This window comes from Alosa pseudoharengus, unplaced genomic scaffold (assembly GCF_046254945.1).
Source record: "Alosa pseudoharengus isolate Yale_2024_CS ecotype anadromous, Long Island Sound unplaced genomic scaffold, YU_APseudo_1.1 YU_APseudo_1.1_scf_21, whole genome shotgun sequence".
In the NCBI taxonomy this organism is placed as follows: Eukaryota; Metazoa; Chordata; class Actinopteri; order Clupeiformes; family Clupeidae; genus Alosa; species Alosa pseudoharengus.
The window spans coordinates 19,174,774-19,198,617 of NW_027468674.1; the positions used below are offsets into that span (position 1 = coordinate 19,174,774).

General features: G+C 46.9%; 2 protein-coding genes across 3 annotated transcripts in view; both read left to right on the plus strand.

Annotated features, from left to right (window-relative positions):
* The first annotated feature begins 926 nt into the window (after window positions 1-926).
* Window positions 927-7,018, plus strand: btbd17a (BTB (POZ) domain containing 17a). The gene is made up of 3 exons (XM_076298741.1): window positions 927-939; window positions 2,754-3,099; window positions 5,938-7,018. The coding sequence occupies exons 1-3, from the start codon at window positions 927-929 to the stop codon at window positions 7,016-7,018; spliced, it is 1,440 nt and encodes a 479-aa protein (XP_076154856.1).
* A 951-nt stretch (window positions 7,019-7,969) lies between these two features.
* Window positions 7,970-23,844, plus strand: part of map2k6 (mitogen-activated protein kinase kinase 6) — a 30,811-nt gene continuing 14,936 nt past the window's right edge. The window contains exons 1-5 of one of the 2 annotated variants that reach the window (XM_076298065.1): window positions 7,970-8,322; window positions 17,569-17,635; window positions 18,852-18,900; window positions 20,307-20,420; window positions 21,468-21,587. In XM_076298065.1, coding sequence (XP_076154180.1) covers window positions 8,238-8,322; window positions 17,569-17,635; window positions 18,852-18,900; window positions 20,307-20,420; window positions 21,468-21,587 — 435 coding nt within the window. In that variant the 5' untranslated portion in view covers window positions 7,970-8,237. Of the gene's footprint in view, window positions 8,323-17,238; window positions 17,257-17,568; window positions 17,636-18,851; window positions 18,901-20,306; window positions 20,421-21,467; window positions 21,588-23,844 lie in introns of those variants that run through there. The other variant, XM_076298066.1, reaches the window with a different exon arrangement.

Consider the following 23,844-nt stretch of genomic DNA (forward strand, 5'->3'; position numbering starts at 1 on the left):
AAGCTAACTGAAACGGTATGCACGCTGATGCATACACACACACAGATGCATACACTCACACACAAAGGGGGGAGAGAGAGGGGGGGTTATAGGGAACTGGTTCTTCCTGTTACACAGGGGCCCCCTGACCTATTGAGAGGATGCATCTGATAGGCTGCTGTCAGTTCTTCTATAAGTTGCCTCTGTGTGGATGTCAGCCAGCTGATCTAAATAGAGTGTCAGTTGCAGTACCCCACATCAATGTTTTGATCGCTGCTCACAGTGAGAGATCATTAACATTGGACAGTGCTTATGCACACACACACACACACACACACAAACACAAACACACACATACACACACACACACAAACACACACTCAAATACATTTAGGTCCAGAAATCCCAAGCCATTGTCATAGCAACCCCTCTCCCCACCCCCAAACATAGAAACACACACACACACACACACACACACACATACGCTTTTACAGCTGAGCACCAATCAATGGGGTATCATCAGGGCCAGTTGTGTCCCATAAGATCCCACTGCCCTAAATGCAGCTGTCACCCTTCCAGCCCCAACAGAACCAACTACCACACAGCATACCAGTGCAGTACACACACCAGATAGACAGACAGACACACACACACACACACACTTGGAGGGCTTTGAGGACTTCTCGGAAGCTAAGAAGGAAGAGGAGGAAGAGGAAGAGGGAAATCAGCCGTAATCGGAGGAGCAGGTGGAAAGACACACCAGAGAGGAATTGAAGTGGAAGAGTGAATTAAAACAAGTGGAAGAGAGCAGAAGAGAAGAGAAGAGAGCAGAAGAGAAGAGAAGAGAGCAGAAGAGAAGAGGAGAGATGTTTGAAGTGCTGGGGCAGCGACTCTGTGGGCTGTTGTGGCCGGTGGTCCTGTGGAGTGCTGCATGTCTGGCCCAACGGATGTCTGGGGAAGGTAAGGCTGCTCTGCTGTCCTCTCTGCCCAGGTGAGGGATGACCTGCCTGGGCACGCCTAGCCGCTGAGAGAGGCAGGTATGGAGGATGATAGTGACTGGATACATGCAGGGAACTCCTCACTTGGGGTGACAGATAGGGCAAGGTAATCAGGATCCTGATATTGCATGAAATGTCTTCACAGACGTGGGCTGCAGGCAAATGAAAACGCTGGTTTATTTTGAAGTGTTTTAGTTTTGTAGTTCATTTTGTGGAGTTCTATATGGAGTTCTATATAATTCTATATGTTGTGCACTGCGGTCCATATGGCAGGAGTGCTGGCAGAATAGGCATTAACTCTGAAGTGCCCTGTGATGCTTCATGATACAGGCTAATTTGTCCAGTCTCAATTATTTACATAGTTATACTTAACTCTCTCTCTCTCTCTCTCTCTCGCTCTCTCTCTCTCTCACACACACACATACACGCACACACACTCACACAATACAGTCAAATTTTTGACCAGTACTACTTTGGGCTCATACAAATGTATGGGAAGGTGTCATATCTACAGTTTTACATTAGCAAGACTCGAGTTTACTTTAAAAATGAGTACCTGTGGAGGAACATCCATATAGGCTGTGCATGAAAGGCAACCCTAAAAGAGTATACTTATACTTATATACCCTATGTAGACAACTCTATGGATATACTGGTGTCATCGATGGGCTAATTACTGAAGGTCTATTAACCCAGATAATTAAGCAGCCAAATTAATTTCCAGTCGATGGCTTTAATTAAAGCCTGCAGGCGGAAGAAAAGCTGTCCGGAAAACAGTGGCTGTGTAAAAAAAATCTGCCTAATCGATACATCTGACCCATGGCATCTGAGTCAGTCCTCTAATTTTAGACATCTGTACTCCCCATTCCTTAGCATCCTTACCCATCTATTCTTGTTTCCTCTTTTTCGCTCTGATTTTGTGGGTGTCTTTTTTTCTTGATTTTTGACATCTGTGCCCACTGTTCCTAAGCATCCTGTTCGACATATATCTATTCTTGTTTCCTCTTTTTTTAATTGTCTTCTTTTTTGTACCTCATCTTTGATATCTTAATGTCTATAATAGCTCAACCCATCCCTCTCTCTCCATCCCTCCCCATCCCTCTCTCTATCCCTCTCTCCATCACTGTTGGCTCCATTTTCTTTTGCTCTTTATCCATTTTCATCTCTCATGTTTCTCTTTCACTTTTACCCACCTCACCATCCCACTCTCTCTCTCTCCATCTCTCTCTCTTTCTCATCTCTCTCTCTCTCTCCCTCCCACTCTCATCCCCACCTCTTATTGCTTTTATCTCTCCCTCTCTCTCTTTCCCCATACCTCCTCAGGTCTTTGTTTCCTTCCATCTGTCACTCAGCATCTCATTTCACCCACCCCTCTTGCATCATCCATTCCATCTTCTTGGTTCATTCCTTCCTGCTTGAAGTCAGTCACCCAACAGCTTCCTCTTTTCATTCATTCTCTCTCTACACTTCCTGTCTTCTTCCTTTCTTACCAATGGCTCAATTGGTGCTCACTTGGAGTCAATTGTGTACACTTTACTTTCTCATTAGACAGAGCATTTGAGCATGCTGTCCTTTTTTAAATAATAAGTAGAGTAAGGGGTCCTCTTTGCTTCATATTTATGCAGCCAGCACACCCCTCTCTCCCATGTTATATATTGAAGAATCTACCTCTTATCTTCTCCCCATCTCGAACTCTCTTTCTCTCTCTATCTTTCTCTCTTTCTGTCTCTTTCTCTATCTGCCACTCTAACTCTCTCTCTCTCTGCTATTTCTTAGTCGTAACTGCAGGAGAAGGCTTGCCGGACGTCATCATCATCAACGGTAACGGCAATGGCAACGGCAACGGCGTGGCCTTCGGCATTGACCACTCGGTGGGGCTGGTCTTGCGTCTGGCCGAGCTGTTTGAGCAAGGCAACGGCAGCGACGTGACGCTGCGGCTGGAGGCGGCCGGCGCGGCCGATGTGCGCGAGATCCAGGCCCACCGCCTGGTGCTGGCGCTGCAGAGCTCCGTCTTCCAGGAGATGCTGGAGAACTGCACCGCCGGTGGTGCTGCTGGTGGGAGTGACACACTGGTGATCACAGAGAGCGCTGAAAGTGTGGCCGTCTTCGACAAGTTCATCAGGTGAGATGCGGCTAGAATGGGCAAAGAGGGAGAGAGAGAGAGAGAGAGAGAGAGAGAGAGGAAGGTGGGAAAGGGATTCTATCGGCCACTTGCTGGTCATCCAGGACAGTGTAGTCGTTTTTCATCAGGAGAGAAGAGGAGAGAAGAGAGAGAGAGAGAGAGGTAGAAATTGAGGAGGTGGCAGATTACTGTAGTCCTCTGGATTTAGGTGAAGAGGAAATTAAAAAAATGTGGAGAGGCAAGGAGAGGCAAGTGTGAGGGCAGCAAAGGGAGTGAGGGAGAGAGAGAGGAGTGTGTGTGTGTGTGCGTGTGTGTGTGCGTGCGTGCATGCGTGTGTGTGTGTGTGTGTGTGTGTTTGTGTGCGTATGTGCATGCGTGTGTGTGTGTATGTGCATGTGCGTGTGTGTGTGCGTGTGTGTGTGTGTGTGTGTGTGTGTGTCCTCAGAGGATTACTTAATGCTTTGTAGCAGGGAAGAAAGAGAGTGTAGGGGAGGAGAGAGAAAAAGAAAGACATGACTGTGAGAAAAATAGGGGGATGAGGGAGAGACTTATGGGTTGTCAAATAAGGATTACAGAGGATAAAAAACAGAGAATAGAAAGGGCATAGAGAGAAGAAAAGGAGAGAGAGAGAAAGAGAGAGAGAGAGAGAGAGAGTGGTACATGAAAAAGTATCACATATTCCCTTAAACAGGACAGGACAACAATGTCTGTTGGTATACAAAGTTGTGAAGTACATTTGTGACAATATAGTGATCATGCATACACGTCTATATATTCCACCCAGTCACCACCCATGCTCTAAAAGAAACAAGACTCTCTTGTTTATATCTCACGTTACATTGGCTCCATCAGGTGCTATGAACTGATGCCAAATCACATGTCCTTACAGTAGCAGAGTTGGCAGCATGAAGGCCTCTGTGGTATGGAAATGGCGCCCTCTAGTGGACACAATTGGAAACACCAGCCTAGTGCTCCAGTACCCAGGCAGATCAATGTACAGTACTGGCAGTCTGCCAGAGATAGAGGCACAGCACATATTGATCACTGTGAACCTTATTAGGATGCAAATTACATTTATTAGTAACAGCATAGGCGGACAGTGACATCATGTTCGAGGAGAAAAGTAATGCACTTGACATGAAATCAGAAGAACGGCCATGTGATGTGGTTTGTTGAAGGTATATAAAAGAATCTTGTTCCTTTTGTAGGAAACAGCACTGTTCCTTTGATGCTGAATAAAGCACCCAAAATAGCACCGCAATCTGGCCCAACCGTAAATGCTGTGCAATCCGGTGTGTGTGTGTGTGTGCGCGTGTGTGTGTGTGTGTATGTGTGTGTGTGTGTGTGTGTGTTGGGGGGGGGGGGATGGGTTCATATCAGGTCAACACACTGCATTTCTTACATCACGCTGTTGGTCTGCGCCTTATGTGATAGACACACATTCATTACAAAAATACTCCATTTTATTTATAGAGCCCTTTTCAGAGACTCGGTGCATGCTTAGAATAGGAGTGGGCACCTGGGCCATCAGGTGCGGAGCGAGTGGGCCAACAGGAGCAGAATAAAGAGGCCAGGGACACAAAAAAGGAACCATGGGACGCCAGCCCCCCGCTGTGACCTGCACGTGGTGCTCCAACTGGCTGGTGGTGTCAAGAGACAAACAGAGCAGAGGCGGATTTGTCTTGACAGCAGCAATAGTAAAAGCAATAGTAAAAGCAATAGTAAAAGCAATAGTAAAAGCAATAGTAAAAGTGACCTGCTCCACGATGCAACATTGTGTCAACATAATAAAACTGCACTCATATTTACACTTATAATGTATGTGTATTCTGATATTTGTGTGTATGTATGTTACTATGTATGTGTCTATATGTCTGTATATGAATGAATATACGTGTGTATGTGCAGAACATACTGCACATACATATACACATAATTGTATGTATGTATATACAGTATGTACAGTATATCTACAGTATATATACATGTTTATGTATACATGTACAGTTATATGTATGTATGCATGTTGTATGTATGTATGTATGTATGTATGTATGCAGTACTTCTGATCAGATGCTGCAGGAGACTGAGAAGCACTCACTCAAGATCTTGAGCTGCCAGCTCTGGTGATCTGCTCTCACAGTCTACCTTATGTAACTAGAAGTGAATGGTTCCCCTGACAGTTTTCAGACTGACAGAATGACTTCCTGCTGACTCTGATTCAGTTGATTTCCACATAAAGACCAAATCTTCACCAGAGCCAGTGGCCATCTTGTTCTCTGTAATGATTGTGCTTTTATGCAGTTGATTTCACTCCTTAGTCATGCTTACTAATGTGAGAAGATTCTGATTAGTAACGTTGTTTTGATTAAGCCCAGGACATTTACTAATAATAGCATTAAACTACTGCACTACTACAGATACTGATCCTGATAAGAGAATGGTAGAAGGTATTGCTAAATATAAATATATTATAAATAATGTGGCTTGCATTATCACACTCCAGACTCACACTATATACTATATGCTATTATAATGCTGTTATCCTTTATCCTATAATAATTTCTATTATCTAAATCTATTATCGAAGTATTTTCGTACTTTAGACTAGTTGTATAGCCACTGTGATACAGTAGCCTACTATAATGGTAGATTAATAGTGTTGTTGAACCAACAAGGCTTCTTGGCTGACTTCAGGCACACTTACATGGAGACAAGGATAAAGTTATACAAGTAAAATCGGCCAACCAGTTTCAGCCCTCTGGGCCTTCCTCAGAGTGTGGTTTGTCCAGGTTAGTAATGTCCACTCTCCTCCCCTCTCCTGCTGCCCCTGTCCAGATACCTGTACTGCGGTGAGATCGCTGTCCGTGTGGACCAGGCCACCACCTTGCATCGCCTGGCCACCAAGTACAACGTGACGGTCCTGCGGCAGGGCCTGAGCCAGTACATGAGCGAGAACCTGGCGGGCGACCCTCCGCGCAGCGGGCGCGCGGTCAGCTGGTACGAGTACGCCAAGCGCTCAGGCGACGAGGCGCTGCGCGACAGCTGCCTGCAGTACCTGACGTGGAACCTGTCGTCGGTGCTGCGCAGCCGCGAGTGGCCGAGTGTGAGCGCCCCCTTGCTGTTGACTCTGCTGCAGCGCTCTGACCTGGTGCTGCAGAGCGAGCTGGAGCTGTTCGAGGCCGTGGAGACCTGGCTGGCGAGGCAGAAGCCGGACGGGATGACCGCCGAGAACGCGCTGCGCTCGATCCGCTACGCCATGATGGCGCCGCGCGAGCTCTTCCAGCTGCAGCGGGAGTCGCGGGCCCTCCGCCGCTACGGCGAGTCGGTGCGTGACCTGCTCTACATGTCCTATCAGTTCCACTCGGCGTCGCCGCTGCAGCTGGCCAAGTTCTTCGACGTCAACTGCAGCCTGTTCACGCCGCGCAACTACCTGGCGTCGGCGTGGGGCGCGCCGTGGGTCATCGGCAACCCGGCGCGCGACGACCGCAGCGCCAGCTTCCAGACGCAGCTGGGCCCCAGCGGGCACGACGCGGGCAAGCGCGTCACCTGGAACGCGCTCTTCTCGCCGCGCTGGCTGCCACTGAGCCTGCGGCCGGCGTTCGGCGAGCAGGGCTCCATGCAGCCGCCGCCGAGGCCCGACGTCGGACGCCCGCGCGTCATCGTCACCCCGGCAACGTCCAGTGCCGACATGGCCGGCGTGAGCTTCCAGAAGACGCTGCTGGTGGTGATGCGGCGGCAGGGGAAGATGGTGGTGCGCCACGTCTACAACTTCCACCAGAGCACGGAGGAGATCGGCGACTTCCTGGCCGGCACCGATCTCCAACGCCGCAGCTCTGAGTACCTTACCAATGGCTCGCTCCATCTGCACATCATCGTCAAGCCACTCTACCAAAGCCTCATCGCACCCAAGCAGTGACCAGTCACTGATTCACACCACACCACACCACACCACACAACACGCCCCACATTGCCCAACTCAACACAATGCAACCCAAATCTCCACCCACGGTGGCCTAGTTTGGTTAGTAATAACATTGTTCCTCAATAGGTATGACACTCATATCACAAAATTGTTCATTTCTGAAAAAGGGACACTCAGTTGTAACACAAAATAATAACCATGTATTCAATACGCCCCACCCCACCCCTATTCCAAACACAAAGTGATTCACCCAAAGATTTAAAATGAACAAGGGCTGGTTGGTGGATTCATTAAAGCTGAGCCAAAATTTATAGTAAATCAAGTAGCCTGATACACACTACAGTAGACTGACAGTTTGTAGCAGTGAAATACACTGCCAGTGATAGCCCAGCCATACAGGCCTATAGGCCACAACTGATTTTATGTTGAGACTAACTTTGACAATTATGGTTCTAGGTGCTATGTTTTATAATATCACATTTCATGCTTTATTAATTGAATAACGTGTCATATTTTCCACATGTTTACAAATTAGAAGTAGGCTAGGTTTAGTTTTAGATGATGAATGCACAAATGGCCTCCCTACATGTCTATGTCAATTGTCAACCTTTTTTTTTTTCTTTTGAGAGATAGCAAATCAGACAAAATAGATAATGACCAAATATGGATTTTTTTTATAAAGTAGAATTGAATTATGGATGTTTTTTTCCAGATGTGTCTGTGTTGCTGTACCATAATTTCAGACTGCAATAAAATAAGCTAATACAACTATTGTTGTTCATTGTGATTCAGATAATATTACAACACATACACACGCTCTTTATCACTCTTCGACCTTATCTTTCATCAATGAAGGAATCAAGTTCAAAACACAATGATGGTGTAAGCCGACCTTCAAAGACTACGAATCCCATTGTCCTTTGCGCGTCGTGCAGGAAGAACGTTAGCTCGCAAGGGCTCACACTGATCCAAGTTAGGAGCTCTCAGCTGCTAGCCTTGGCCCATCATGTAAGGGCTGCTGAGCTTTCTTTGCAGAGCAATTGCAAAAATTCCCCGTTTCCAGGCAGATTTGCACGGTGTGCAATTCGAATTTCACTCTTTGCACGGAAGCAAGCGGACCACACGTCTAAATAGCCCAAGTGCATGCGAATCCGGGCTTGGGTTTTGCACCTTTGTTGCAAAGCAAGCCCGCTGAAGCTCCAGCGCGAGGGAGATGGAGGGAGGGAGTGAGAGAGAAGGCAAAGTCTTTTGTGCTTCCCCTCCCCCCCACAACAGCAAAGGGGAAATGTCTAAGGGAGGTAAGTATATTAACGCGATCTGTGCAATCCCGCTGAAATGCAGTCGGTGCTGCATTCTTTGCAAAGTGCATTACTGCAGGATGGGCTCGCCCAATGCATTTCAAAGTTTGATGGTTTGAAAGGGTCAGTTGCATTTCCTGTGTAAAGGAGATCTCTTCGTTTGCAGAGTTCCTGGTGAGACGATGCTCCCCGGAGTTGTACATATATGCTAGACGTTATTTGCATTCTTGTTCAACCCGGATTGTTGAGAAAGCTATTTCACCGTCTTTGCGGCTTCGGGAGCTACGAAGCCAGCGAAATTCGATTGTGCAATGCCAACATGGTTCTCTTTGCAGAAAAGAACATTTCAGAGCAAAATATATCCGTGTAGTTCTGTGTTGATTGTGCAAAATTGTGATTATGCATTCGTCAATTCCTTGTATTTTGCAAAAAAGGTGCGTGTTTTTTTGGTGTAAAGTTTGCTCGTCAATCGTGACTACGTCGTTGCCGGAGAAACATGACATGACCCCACGTCCAGTTGCACACTATCAAGAAAACGCCGCTGGAAAATTACGCCGAAGTTCTGACATTTTTATTAGTTGCCGTTTCAGTGTCACTGCACGCAATGGAAAATTATTAAGATGCTTTGTCAACTTAGCTTTGTTCGTGGTGCAATACGCGGGTATAAGTTGCAAAAATAAAAAGCTAAATATAGGGTTGTTGCGAACGTCTGGTGACAAACAGTTCAAGGAACAGAGCAATCGTCAGTTGAAAAGGACCCTCCTAACATAGACCTTGGAAAGCGAAATCGCTGCCAACCAGCACCAATCGTGTGTCCTTTTCACCAAAAGCACGCGATCGGAGCACGGCGTGTGACTACGTAGCTTGGTGACATATTATTAAGGAGCGGAATTCACCCTTCTCATACTTAAGATGTGTGTGTGGTATACAATTTTATTCTTGCGCAACTTGCTGTGCTTGCAGTATTCCTAAGTGTTTTTTCGCACCACAGGCCTAATTGACGTAACAGTGCTTATGAATCTTAACCACGCACTGTTCGGCCTCTGGTAGCTATAGCTATTTGATACGGCTACAGGACATGCCAGTCCACACGGTAACCATGTCTCCTAACAAGTAAATATGGTATAAAGAACTCGCCCAGTGGAGGAAGTTTGTCCTTATTATGGGTGGACAGTCGTGGTAGCATTTAAGCTCAGCGATAGCCCTGGCTTTTTTGTGTCCGAGAGGACTGCCTGTTGGGTAAGGCACAGGTGACACACCTGTATTGTTGAACTCAAAGTTTGCCCGAGGTCCCCTCTCACGGACAGCGCGCAGGAACCCAGGTGAAACATTGTTGTTTAGGGCGTGGACATAGCTGGACGAATGCTGTGTTTACACAGTGTGCAGGGGACTTCCGTCAACATGGCGATTGCAGAAGTGCAAACGCATGTCAGTTTCGAGTCCTGGTAAGATTATGGTGTAACCACAGACCCCTGGACACATTGTGTTAAAATCTGAAAGTGCAAAGTAATTTTGTATCCAATCCAGTGGTGCACTTCGTCCCAGTTTAGAGCCATGATCAGGAGGCCTTGCCAAATTATCTGAAAATGATTACATGCCCAGAATCTGAAATTGGCCTTAACAAATTGATATGTTTCCGACGTGAACAGATCTGATTTTAATGGATAAGTGTTCCTTGTGTTCTTTATTTGTCATTTTCTCTGTGCATGTTTTTTGTTTGTTTTGTTTTTGCTTGTGGGGAACTATAGGACCTAATGTGTGCCATTTTGGGATTTTTTGGGATTCTGTGCACTGTTCAACAGGCCCGATGTGTATTGCCTGACTGCTACCTCGCAGTTGCCCACTCTCCTCGTGGCGTGGTGGCCCCCTGACCTCATGCTCGCACGCGTGCGCCTGGTTTGCATGCAAATGGCCCCTCCCGATCTCAGATTCCTAAATCTGCTGCTCTGGGGGGCCCAATTGTTGTCGGCCTTCCAGCCCCATATAGTGTTTTCTGCTGCAGTAACAGCAGAAATGTTTGGCACACCCTTCGGCTGGTGATCCAGTGGATGCACCCCTCTCTCTCTCTCTCTTTTTCTCTCCCTCTCTTTTTCTCTTGCACTCTCTTTTATCTCACTGTGTATCTCTTTCACATTAGGGAGCTGTAATAATGCCTGACCTTCCCTGTGTTTTAAGCGAACGCTCAACTAATGGCAAGACGAAGCAAGCACTGCCGAGCCTATGTCCGGCAGATGGGATGCTTCTACCCCTCCAGTCAGTTGGTCGGTCGGGCGGGCAGATAGGTAGCCAGGCAGGCAGTCAGGAGTTGTGCAGGGTAATATACTGCATGTGGACAGAGGAGGGGACGTGCGCGAGGGTGTTAAGAGGCCCCAGCAGAACGTAAGTCCCAAGAGGGGGAGGGAGACAGAGAGGGAGGGAGGGAGAGGAAGGCTTTGGAGTGCAAGACGGAAGATGAGAAGAGCATAAATCCACTCGCAGCAGTCGACTTTCACATAAGCTTCAGATCTTCCTTCCCCAAAGACACCTGTACATTCTGCTGGGCTCTGGGCTACTACCAGTGTACAGAAGGCACCCTGGCATGGGGGGGGGGGGGGTGGAAGGTTGGGTGAGCAGGGCGAAGGTCGGCACTCCCGATGGCCCTGGCTGCACGTCTGACAGCGATGGCGCTCAGCAACTCCGGGTTCTCACAGTCCTCCTTCCTTGCAGCCGGAAGAGGCGAAAGATGAATTGCCTTTTTATGTTGCCATCCGCTCTCTCTCTCCTTCTCCCCCCTCTCTCTCTCCATCTCTCTCTCTCTCTCTTTTCCTCTCTCTCTCTCTCATTTTATCTTCCTGTCTTCCCTCTCGCATGGTGCCCCACTTAAACTGAAATCCATGGGCCCCCCTCTGCATGCACAATAACGCACACGCACACACACACCCGACGGCTGCGGTTCCCAAGTTAATAGTGTGTCAGCGAGTCCAGAGGGCTCAGTCCAGGGACGCGCACTCTGTTTCCGGGGGGGGGGGGGGGGGGTGTTCGTCGCTGCAGCAGCCTCCGCTGCACGCAATAAATAGCTCACTGTTGCCATCATCCCCCGCCTGACTTTGAGAGGTGCATTTGATACTTAAGTGCCGTGCGAATGGGACTCCCACTCTTGCCCACCCGTTCGACCACCCCCCCGCCCCCCATGACGCACACGCTCATTCTAAACGAGAGACGGGTGTACACAGGAAGTTGGCACTCTCCAGTGATGAGTGCTTCCCGTCCAAAAACGATCACCACAAATGAATAAAAAAAAAATAATTGATAGAAAAATTGAAATGCAGTCCGCCAACATACAGCCTTGACTGTAAGCGTGCCTAACAGATTGGGAGGGAGTGGGGGGGGGTTGGGGGGGACTCTAGTGTGCACTCCCCGGCATGTTTCGAATAAGCAATGTTCACAGGTCAGTTGCCTCGCACTGGATCAGACACTCCGTGGTCTTGCCTTCCGTGCCTTCCTGGTGTGGTCATGTTTGGCAACGGGGCTAGTTTATGGCCAGTTATAAAGCGGGGGAAAATAGCTACTGTGAATCCAGAACACTAACTGAGCTGCTAATGGGAGCTTGTCATGCAGGTGGCTGCCATCTTGAAACATCCACGGCAAAGCACCTGCTGTTTTGTGTGTGTGTGTGTGGGGTGGGTGGGGGGGTCTAAAATTGTCGTGTCTCACGCTAGAAGGTTGTTTTTTTCTTGCCGTGTACGAAATATGTCACATAGTCTACTTAGCACCCAAACAGGGAGTCTGGGAAGGTCAGTGCATTCAGAGATTGGGTGTCAACAGGTTGACATCTAATCCTGACTGATATTCTCCCCCTGTAACCCAACAGCGTTGCACACACATACGCACAAACACACACATACGCACAAACACACACTCACACACTCCCAGACAGATACACAGACAGTATTGCACGCACATACGCACATGCACGCATGCACACAGGCACTAACAGACACTCACACACACTCTCCCAGACAGACAGACAGACACTTGCACACCAGTAACCCCCATGCCAGAACATTGCCCTGTGAAGGACTCTCTGCCAAGCCCAACACACAACAGGCTTTTCTGGGACATCCTGTGAGTGTACTTCCAGAGTCTGGGTACATGCTCACACTTTGCACTACCCGCCCGTATCAGATTCGCACAACTTTTTGAAATCGTGTTTTGGTGTTTTTGTCTTGCGTCGGCTGACTTGACTTAACATTGGCATGTCGCAAATGAATCTGGGCTTGGGTTGGTCGATTGGTAGTGATACCCCAACTGGCACACTGTGCATCGGGGGTTTCTGAGTGGTGTTTTAGGGTGGCAAAGGCGGGCGCAAAGAGGGCAGTGCTCTGCCATGACCCCGAAGACGATACCTGATGGGCATGCCCGATCCCCAAACCCCCCCCCCCCCCACCACCACCCCTTGTGAGGAGTGTCATCTAAGTCGAACAGCCGCCACAGGAAGAGCAGTGGGCAAGGGGTGACCACACCGTTCCCAAAGGAGAGAAGAATCCCCCCTCCTCACCTCCTAACAGCTGTAGCCCAAAGGATCTGCCATCTTTGGAAGTGTAGAATATCTCACAGACTGCCAGAGCGGTCAGAACAGCCGCGGGGCTCGACGGGCTATTTTCATCTCCAGTTTGCATGCTGTCTCTCTCTCTTTCTCTCTCTCTCTCCCCCCCACTCTCTATATCTCTCTCTCCCTCTCTCTCGATCTGCTGCTTGCGCACTCAGGCATTCTTTCCTTGTGTGCTGCTGCATCTTTTTCCATCTCTCCATGTCACTGTATTTTTCTCCCTTCTCTCTCTCTCTCCCTCCCTCCCTATACAGTATTTTTGTTTGTGTAACAATGAGATTAAATCATCTGGTACTGTGTAGGCTATATCTTAAATATAGCTGCCTCTCTCTCTCTCTCTCTCTCTCTCCCTCTCTCTCATGCTCTCTCTCTCCCTCCTGCTCTCTACACCTCCACCTCCCCACCTCCTTATATCATTTGTCCTTTGACATCCTCCACCCCGGTCCCCCATTTGTTGTTTGACACCCCCCCCCCCCCCTCGCTCTCTCGCTCTGATTCATCCTTCCTCCTCCGGCTCGCCGAAATTCCATTGAGGAACTCTCGGGATTGTTGGCATTCCAGCCCGCGAGGACATGGGTGGGATCGGGAAAGGGACGACAACGGGGCACGCTGCGCGCTTGGGAGTCGCTAGGGCAACGGGCGGACGTCCCAGGTCACCACGGCCCCTCAGATTAATGGGGTCTGTTATCTCCCATGATCGCTGAAGGTCTTCCGGACACACACTTATTTGTTTCCTGTTGGAAACCCCCCCCCCCCCCCCCCACCGCCACACACACACACACACACACACACACACACACACACACACCACCCCCGAAGAGGAGGCACTGTGTCCTCAGAAATGACATATTCTGGAATTTCCTTCTCATAACTATGTATCTCTTCCCGGCTTCTGATGGTTTACATATAAGACCACCACGCCGTTGGAAACAGGGAAGAACCTAGTTGTGTCGGAGTTGAAAAATGCTGTTTTGGAAACAAAACGTGTTCTGTGCCGTTTTCATTGCTGCTTAGCTCAGCAAAAAAAAAAAAAAAACATGCAAACAAACAAAAAGAGCCAAGTCATTGTTCCAAGGTCATATGGAATTGTTGAATGTAACTTTACCTGTGTGTAAAGACAGAAATAACAGGGCTTCAGCACTACAGCTGTTAAAATATTTAATGCTGGTGTCTTGGAGTTATTCCTGAAACCATGCGCTATTGGCTGAGGTCAGACAATGCAACACGTTGGCTGTTTTTCCTGCCATGCACTTGAGTTATATAATCCATTTCTCTCTCTCTCTCACTCTCTCTCGTTCTCTCTCTCCCCCTCTTTCACTCACTCGGGATAGGGGAGCAGGGGGCTTTGTATTTTGGTCATTTATTGCCATAGGAACAGAAGTTGTTTTAGCTCAGCGGCAAGTTTAAAGCGCATGTGTTGCGTGTGTGTGTGTGTTGATTACCATTTTTAGGGCTGATTTCGGGCCTTTGATGACTGGTTACTGAATGATTTCAGAGGCATTACTGCTGAGTATAGTGCTGTGTGTGTGTGTGTGTGTGTGTGTGAGTGTGTGTTTTCACACAGACGGTCTGTGTACTCATTCCTCCCCCATATAATTGACAGTTTCCCCAGCAGTATGTGCCAGTGTTTGCATATGAAATCTAAACCAGTGTATAGGTGTGTGTGTGTGTGTCTGTGTGCACGTGTGCGTCTGGTGTTTCTATGACTGCATGTACTCATCATTAACTTTAAGTGAGCGTCTCAGGTGAAGTGTATACTATGCTGAGTGTCTCAGGTAAAGTGTATACTATGCGTGCGTGGTGCATGCGTGCGTGTGTCTGCCGTTTTTGCGTCAGGGTGCTCTGCTTGCGTAGTACACTGAGGTAGCTTGAGCTGACACCACCCTGCCTGCCTGCCTGCCTGCCGCCACCAGAGCATGTCTGGACCTGTCCAGCGCTGTGCAGGCCGCCTGCAGACCCTGCAGAATTCCAGCCTGCTCAGGGCTCAGGGACGGCTACGTGATGGTAGCTCACGTACACTGTGAGCTGTGAGGTCCCTAAAACACTTACGTTCACGATCACATACATATACTTGCACTCTCTAGATATGCACATACTGTATGCTTATGAAACGATGATGCACACAAACACTCTCTCTCTCGCTTTCTCTCTCTCTCTCTCTCTCTCTCTCTCTCTCTCTCTCTCCCGCCCTCACACACACACACACAATCTTCACATACTGCCGCTGCCTGGATGCAGGGGTTTTCACCAAACGGGCCCCGGGCAGCCGCACACCAGTTTCATCCAGCTGCATGCCGTCCTCCTCCCCCCTCTGCCCATTCAGTCATTTGCATAGAGCTGACTGGATACCAGTGCACACACAGCCCCTGTTGCTCGTGTGTGTGTGTGTGTCTGTCTGTCTGTGTGTGTGTGTGTGTGTGTGTGTGTGTGTGTGTGTGTGTGTGTGTGTGTGTAAAACTGCTCTTAGCATTTCAAAGAAGCTGAGTTACCCCCTTTGTGGTTTGACTTTAATGACGTTTGTTTGCCTGCCCCACAGAAATGAACTCTTATTATAAGTAATACTTTGCTGATATTGAACGTCATCCTTGTGTGTAATTGAAGAAATAACTTTATGATGATTATGTGTATTTTGTCATACTTAAAGCTATGGTCAGCACCCCATACAAGTTTATTTTTTTAATATGTTGCAGGCAGGGTTTTTATTGTAATGTAGTGTCACACCACTCCAAGGCAGCCGTGGCCTACTGGTTAGCACTTCGGACCCATGGTCATCAAATGAATTTAGGATTCCCAATTCATAGAATTCAGCTCGATTCATGGCCTTTTGACGGTGCACAAGTAGGGGTGTGCCTCCCGAGATAAGTGACCAGCTGGATACGACCCTTTTCAGTAGCTCTTCAGAGTGCGTGTCGGCTTTCTGACGGCCATTGTAGCCTGTGTCAGCGCTTTGTGCAAGGGTCCCAAGCCCAAGTTCCCCACTAGAACAAAGCAACGTGAAGTTTGACACCTGAGCATAGTGTAGCCACCTCGCTAGCCTTCTATGTAAATCTCTCGTGTGTGTGTGTGTGTGTGTGTGTGTGTGTGTGTGTGTGTGTGTGTGTGTGTGTGTGTGTGCGTGCGTGCGTGCGCTGTGAGTTTCCACTCCTTCCCGCCGGACGGGTGATTTATTTTTTTTGGGAAGATATGGCGGTGCGGAACCTGTTCAGAGGTGTGGTGCCCCTGGGAGGAATCTGTTGCTTGCAGCGCTCGTCGCGTGTTTTGCATAGACATGGATTTGGATGTGGTGCTGGTTGGGTGGGTGGTGGTGAGAGAGCGCTTGCCAGAGCTAATCAATGTTGGTGAACATCTAATGTAGCGAGTAAACCAAAAGGGTGTGGGCAGTGGTGTAGTCTAGTTAGCTGTAGTGGGTATACTGTGATCAACCCCAAATGTTAATATGTATCCTTGCCTATTTTAAGTGAGTATACTGAGATGGCTTTTTAAGTGGGTATACTGCGTAGTCCTGCGTATCACGTAGACTACACCACTGGGTGTGGGAGGTGGGAGGGTGGTGTTGACGTAGATAGTCAAATGGTATTTGTAACTTTAACCATTGTAGGGTTTTTTTGGGTGTGTGCATGTGGGTTTGTTTGTGTGGGTGTGTGTGTGTCGGGGGTAATAACTTGAAGGTGACTCTTGAGATAGTCTCTGTTGCTTCAGATGATTCAGCATTGGAGTGAATCCAGCCACAGGGCGTGACCACGGGCACTCAGCACACACACACTCACACACTCACACACACAGACACACACACACACACACACACACACACACACACACACTCTCTCTCACACCCACACACACACACACACACACACACATCTTTCTGTCATTTACTTCTCTCTCTCTCTCTCACCCACACGCTTACACACACACTCACATTAGTTAGTTCACATTCCTCTGTCCTGCGATTCATCTCCTGTCAGGCTCTCTTAAGTGTCTTTTGAAGCGTGGAGCTCGGCAGTTTCAGCCAGGTGCATCCCTGACGTGCCGCCTTTTTTTTTTTTTTTTTTTTTCTGGTCGTCTCTTTCATCTCACCTTTCCCCTCATTCTTGCGTCGTGCCGTGTCTGTCTCCACGGCAACCCTTCCCACCACTCTCCTGTTGCTGTGCCAATAGAGGCGGGGCGAGATGCTCGTTGTTGGGGCGTGACCAGGTGTGTGTCCAGCGGGTGTTGGGAGGCTCCGGGCCTTGAGTCAGACGGGGCTGATAACGCACCCAGAGGTGCCCACCTGTCTCCACCCGCTCTCTCGGGGCTGTGCCCCGAACTCCGTCAGTAGGAGCTGGAGCCTGGACAACTCTCCAGTCGTAAGTGACCACCACCGCGGTCGCGAACCCTCCGTCTATCCATTCGTCCGTTTGTCCAGAGACGTGCCTCGTTTCTGTACAGCTTTCTGTGGTTGTGTTGTTAAACTGAATTTCAGTGTAGATATGGGTCAGGTATTTTTTTTTTTGGTGGTGGGGGAGGGGGGTAGTTCCAAAATAATTCTTCAGAATTGTTGTGGTGCTGCTGTTGAGAGGCTCCTTTTCTCCGGAGAGAAGAACCTCGTAGTTGGCTTGTCCAGTCCTGTCTCGTGCTGCCCACTGGTTCCTAACTCCCTCTGTTTGTGTTGTTTGCAGGTAAGAAGCCAAAGCCGGCGCTCAGGCTGTCTAAGGAGGTGTTTGAGCAACCTGCCCCGGCAGCCGCGTAAGAACCCTTTACCACCCACCTCTGCGCCTCTTTGTCACTTCATCTATCCATCACTCTATCCATCACTCTATCCATCACTCTATCCATCACTCTATCTATCATCACTCTATCCATCACTCTATCTATCCATCACTCTATCTATCCATCACTCTATCCATCACTCTATCTATCCATCAATCTGTCTATCCATCACTCTATCTATCCATCACTCTATCCATCCATCACTCTATCTATCCATCACTCTATCTACCCATCACTTTATCCATCACTCTATCTATCCATCACTGTATCCATCACTCTATCCATCACTCTATCTATCCATCCCTGTATCCATCCCTGTATCCATCACTCTATCCATCACTCTATCCATCACTCTATCTATCCATCACTGTATCCATCACTGTATCCATCACTATCCATCACTCTATCTATCCATCACTGTATCCATCACTCTATCTATCCATCACTATCTATCCATCACTCTATCCATCACTCTATATCTAGTGCCATCTACCTCTCCTTATATTTTTGTTTGTGTAACAATGAGATTAAATGATCTGGTACTGTGTAGGCTATATCTTAAATATAGCTGCCTGTCTCTCTCTCTCTCTCTCTCTCTCTCTCTCTCTCTCTCTCCTGTGCTTTACACATTTCTCTCTCCATTTATCCTCTTTATTTTCTCTTTCACACTTCTCTTCTGTCTTCATTCTTCATCTCTCACTCTCTCTCTCTTTTCTTCTCCTTATCTTCATTCTCATCTTTTTACATTTGGCTCTGAGTATTTTCTCACCCTATCTTTTTTATCTCACTAATCATCTCGTTTCCTTCCTGTGGTACTGTCACTCATTCTGTCCTCTGCTGTACACATGCCCTCATCCTTTACACAGAGATGCCACTGAAACAGCAGTGGCAAGCTGCACCATTCAGACCACTAGACTCTGCTTCTCCTGCTCTGTCTGTCTGTCTGTGTGTGTGTGTGTGTGTGTGTGGGGGGGGGGGGTAAAGTTGAGTTATATATATTGCCGCTGGAGCACATCTTATGAGTATAATATCATAAGTTCATCTCACCTCGGGTCCCCTGTGGGAAATGAGTCATAATTAGAGATTATCCAAGGCGGCTCTTTTTTATTTTTTTAATATGGGATTAATCTGTAATTATGAGGGTAATTACTTGTGCTTTCTCAACTAAGGAGTGATACTGTTGCCTTTGCAGACCTCCCAGAGATTTGGACTCCAAAGCCTGTGTGACGATTGGAGAAAAGGTAAGGGAACGGTCTACAGGGTCTTTTTTTCCCTCTTTACAGAGTATGCTGTGGTTTTTAATACTATTTTAATCATACTATGGTTTGTAAAATCAGTGGATAAGATGCAGTTTCTAGATGGAAATGTACGTCCATTCTTGGATTCAAGTTTTAGAGTATTTAATGCTCCAGAAATGTTCTCGTGTAATTAATGATTTATTTCATTTATATATTTATTTACTCATTAGATTTAAGATTTCTCTTGTTTCCCTTTTTTCTCCTTATCTGCAAGCCTGGTTAAATTCAGTGCCCCCCCAGGCCATAAAGAATGCATGACTTCACATTATGGCCTGGACTGAATGTTGCTGATTACAGACAGACAGGAATGTGCTATTTACTGCCTTTTTAGGCCGTAAAAATATTTAGTTTCAACTCATCAAATCGCTGGAATTTTCCATTTGTACCAGAGCCAACAACATTTCTTGCTTTTTTTCCTATTGGTTATTGTTTGCTGTCAAATTGACCCTCCTGAGGTGAAGGTAAACTTGATTGGGATTTTGCACTGCTGACACAATGATTAGCAGGTAGAGCGAAGAGATTTGTTCATTCATCAGGTTTTGGTTCGTTGGTCTTGGGCTCTCAACCTGGGCTCTCCACTAATCTCAATTACTAAATATTAAAACACAATTTGGGAATTGATTAAATCAGATTTAGATTGTTGTTGTTGTTATTATTATTATTATTGTTATATATTTGTTTTTATTCTTTATTTATTTATCTTTTATTTTATGGAATGCCATTTTAAGTACCATCATCATATGCTTACGTTTCATGCTTATTATTACTACTACTTATATTGTATTAATGCTTTGCCAATTTAATTTAATTTGAATTTTTTTTACATGTTATTTTTATAAGTAGACATTAATCATCAGTCTTCGGTTCTCATTCTTATTCTTACAGCTACGGTACAGTGGTTAGGTGTATGGTGTATCAGCCAGTCCATTTGCTGAAAGACTTAGTCACGTTCAGTTTCTCTCCTCCCTCTCATCCTCCTTTCAGTCTGTCTCAGTGCATCTGTCTCTCTCTCTCTCTCTCTATCTATCTTTCTCTCTCTTCTCCAGGGAGTTGAAGCTGATCTGTACAGCTGCACACTGCTGAGTCTATCTGACGCCTATCTGACGTCTGGGTTAACTCTCCCTGTTCTCTCTCCCTTTCTCTCTCTGTCTCTCTCTCTCCCCACTCGTTCTTCCTTTTCTTGTCACTTACTCACTGTCTCGCTCTCGCGTTCTCACTCTCACTTTCTACTGATGTTCACCCACTCACACCTTCCTCTCGTCACCTACGCTCTCTCTGATTCTCTCTCTCCCTCCCTCCCTACCTCTCTCTCTCTCTCTTTCTCCCTCTCTCTCTGTGTCATTGTGCAGAACTTTGAGGTGAAGGCCGATGACCTGGAGGAGATTGGCGAGCTGGGCCGTGGGGCGTACGGCGTGGTGACCAAGATGCGGCACGTGCCCAGTGGCACCATCATGGCAGTGAAGGTACGATTGCCTACAACTCCCATGGTGCCCCCTCATCCACTTCTTTTCGATAGACCCCTGAAGATCGCCTACAAAAAGGACCCTTTGCCCATAGGAGGAGATCCAGGTACCATCTTTGCCCATCCGGATCTCCTTATATGGGCGAAGATGGCAGCTTTGGGTCCTTTTTGTAAGCAAACTTCAGAGGTCTATGATGCAAGACAAAGCATGAAGAACAGGAAGTAGGTAATGCATCCTTGTTGCCACGGCTGCACATCTTTAAATGGTTTAACCAGCCCTGTTCTGCACTGAGTGTTCCAACATAGCCGATGACTGTGTGAGCATCAGGGGCTTCCAGAGTGTTGTGAGTGTTATGGATAGGCTTTGCCACAGCAGGGACACTTTCCCCTCATTGCATCACTATCTTTCGTGGTGACTGGTTTCAAGTGCAAGTTAATTGAACCAGTTTCTTGATATAAAGGCACAGTTGGGCTAACTATGGTGGAAAACTATGGTGGCAGCTGCTAACAGGTGGAAAAACACATTGCTGAATTCGGCATTTACTAGACATGTTTATTATCTATTAGTTGACCATTAGTCGGCGCAGGTCTAGGTCTGCATTCTTATAACCCAAGGAATAAATGATGTTATGGTGAAAGAAAAAAAAGGAATAAAGAAATTCAGAAGGAATCAGAATTAATGAGCTTCTGTGACATTCTTTCTCTACGGGGCCTTTACGAATCCCGAGTACTACAGGTGGCACATTTGTGACTGCTATAAGCCAATAGACCTCTGAAGGTCGTCTACAAAAAGGACACAAAAGCTGCCATTTTTGCCCATATAAGGAGATCCGGAAGATGGCAGCTTTGGGTCCTGTTTGTAGGCGAAATTCAGAGATCTATTGTGCATTGTAGTTGAATCTCGCGTCATGCTGTGTAATGTGAAATAGGCTTTGTTCTCGAACAGCCATTGTGGGAAATCCCCTACCTATAGCACACGGAATTGGACACCTTTGCTGTGTATGTCTGAAATCCATCCATGGTTCCCTCCGTTTCTTGTACACCACAGAGGATCCGGGCGACGGTGAACACGCAGGAGCAGAAGCGTCTGCTGATGGACCTGGACATCTCCATGAGGACGGTGGACTGCTTCTACACCGTCACCTTTTATGGGGCACTTTTCAGAGAGGTGCAGACCTATACACACACACACACTCACCTCACTCACACACTCTCTCACACACACACACACACACACACACACAAACACACACACACACACACACACACACAAACACACACACACACACTCACCTCACTCACACACACACTCACCTCACTCACACACACCTCACTCACACTCACCTCACTCACACTTAGGGTTGGGTATCGTTTGAATTTGAACGATTCCGATTCCAATTCCGATTTCTTATTTCGATTCCGGTTCCTAGCGATTCTCGATTCCGATTTTTTTAAGAGGCTGGGTCAAAAAAAGTTTAGGATATTTTAAATGAGCTAGCTAACCAACGGTCTTTCTCCAAGTGCAAATTTAAAGACTTTTAAGACCTTTTCAAGACATCTAAATGAAACTTAAGACTGCACAGCAAAAAGATATATATGACTGTTTATGCAATAGTTTTTTTTTTCCTACTAATTTTAACCCCCACCCCATTTTGGATGTCTACAGAAGTTACTAAATATATTATATGGCAAAAGAAAAATAATTTTAGGGTCTGGGCTGCTTGCTTTTGAAGCTGGCTGTACATATTTGGTTTTGCTTACTGCTGAGGCTGACTGTTCTTCACCTGTGTCTGTAGTAGCCTAGGCTACTTGCCAAAGACATGTGCACTGGACTGGATTCCCTTCAATATTTTTTTCAAAGTTAGACTAAGCTATTTACATATTTTAATAAGCCTACTTTATATAATTTACTATGTGCATCTATTGTCCAATATGCAGCACAGCAAATTAAAGTTAATCCACTACTTTACATTTTGCATACCAGTTGTATCTAAACCGACCAAAGCTTGACTGAAACATTGTAAAACCATTGACTTGTTTTAAATTAATTAAGAGACAGGTCCTCCTCGCATGATCCTGCTGAAAACCGCTGATTTCATCTCAAGCACGCACGTATTATGAACACACGTTTTTTTTTTTTTATGTAGCCAGTCGCCGACATTCAAAAAATATGCGGTTATAGTTCACAACTTTTGCGAAGTAGGCCTAGCCTACTGGGAAACGCTGGCAAGCAAGCTGCTGGCAGATATTACAGGTAGGCTATTATAACTTAGACAGATATTTTCTTCCCTAGGCTAGGCCAGCAACACACGCTGGAAAGGTGCAAACAGATCAACTTACAGTATTTCCTCCTGATTGCGAAGCACTGCACATAATTTGACTATAGCAGTCTTCGCGTCCATAGTTTGTGAAACGATGCTGCGTCCGAGCAACGCTTTTAGATGCCAAGCGCAACTCAAAAAAGGAGAACAAATGAGCGTCCGGCTTGAGGCTGCGCCGGACGCCGGGCAGGGCTTTTAAAATCCATATGTCCGGCCTAAATTCGAACGTATGGCCAACCTATCGCTCTTTCTTTCTCTTGCTCATTCTACCGTAGGCTTCCTCATTCCACGTAGGCTACCTGTAGCCTATATCTCTCTGGCCTCAGCTACACCACGAAAACGTCAGGCATATTATTTTGTACATAGGCCTACTGTATTATTACTGTTTTCACTCCTTTAACCACACCCGTAAAAAAAACATCTTCACTCTGCAACCACTACACTTCTTCCCGTAGCCTAATAGCTTAATCACTTATACAATTGCGTTTTAAATACACAAAACTGGATTGAGACATCACTCGCTCTCTTGCACTCGCTGGCGGTCCCATAGCACATTTAGTACCTCTCTTTCGAAAATTCAGTTGTATTTAAGGATCCGCGGGAACCCTGCTTTCTGAATGAAATAGTCTGACCTTCTTCATGAATTTTAATTCTATGAACTATGCGCTTCTTCGTTGGTGTTCAGCCGTTTCTTCTTCAGGTCGGCGGACTGGGAATCGAAACTAGGAATCGAAATTTAAACTTTTGAACGATTCCGGGAAAATCGCAAAGATAGTCCCGGGTTCAACCAATACTCGATATTCGATACCCAAGCCTACTCACACTCACCACACTCACCACACACACACACACACACACACACACAACACACACACACACACACCCACACACACACACACCCACACACACACAGGTTTCAACACAATATACAGATGAGCACAGATCTAGCTTGGCAGAGCATGCAGCAAATAGCACATATCAAGCAGTGCTGCAGTCCTCCCCTCTGTTTCAATGTGTCTGTAAGTATGAGAAAGTCAAGGGCACATGTTTGGTAGAAATAAGATAATGTGATTACCGTACGATTTTCCAAAACAAACATGCAAA

What these genes read in the sequence shown, in the direction of transcription:
- btbd17a (XM_076298741.1), top strand. An exon ending in GTCTTCGACAAGTTCATCAG is followed by an intron (nt 3,100 to 5,937) that starts GTGAGATGCGGC and finishes GCCCCTGTCCAG; the next exon opens with ATACCTGTACTGCGGTGAGA.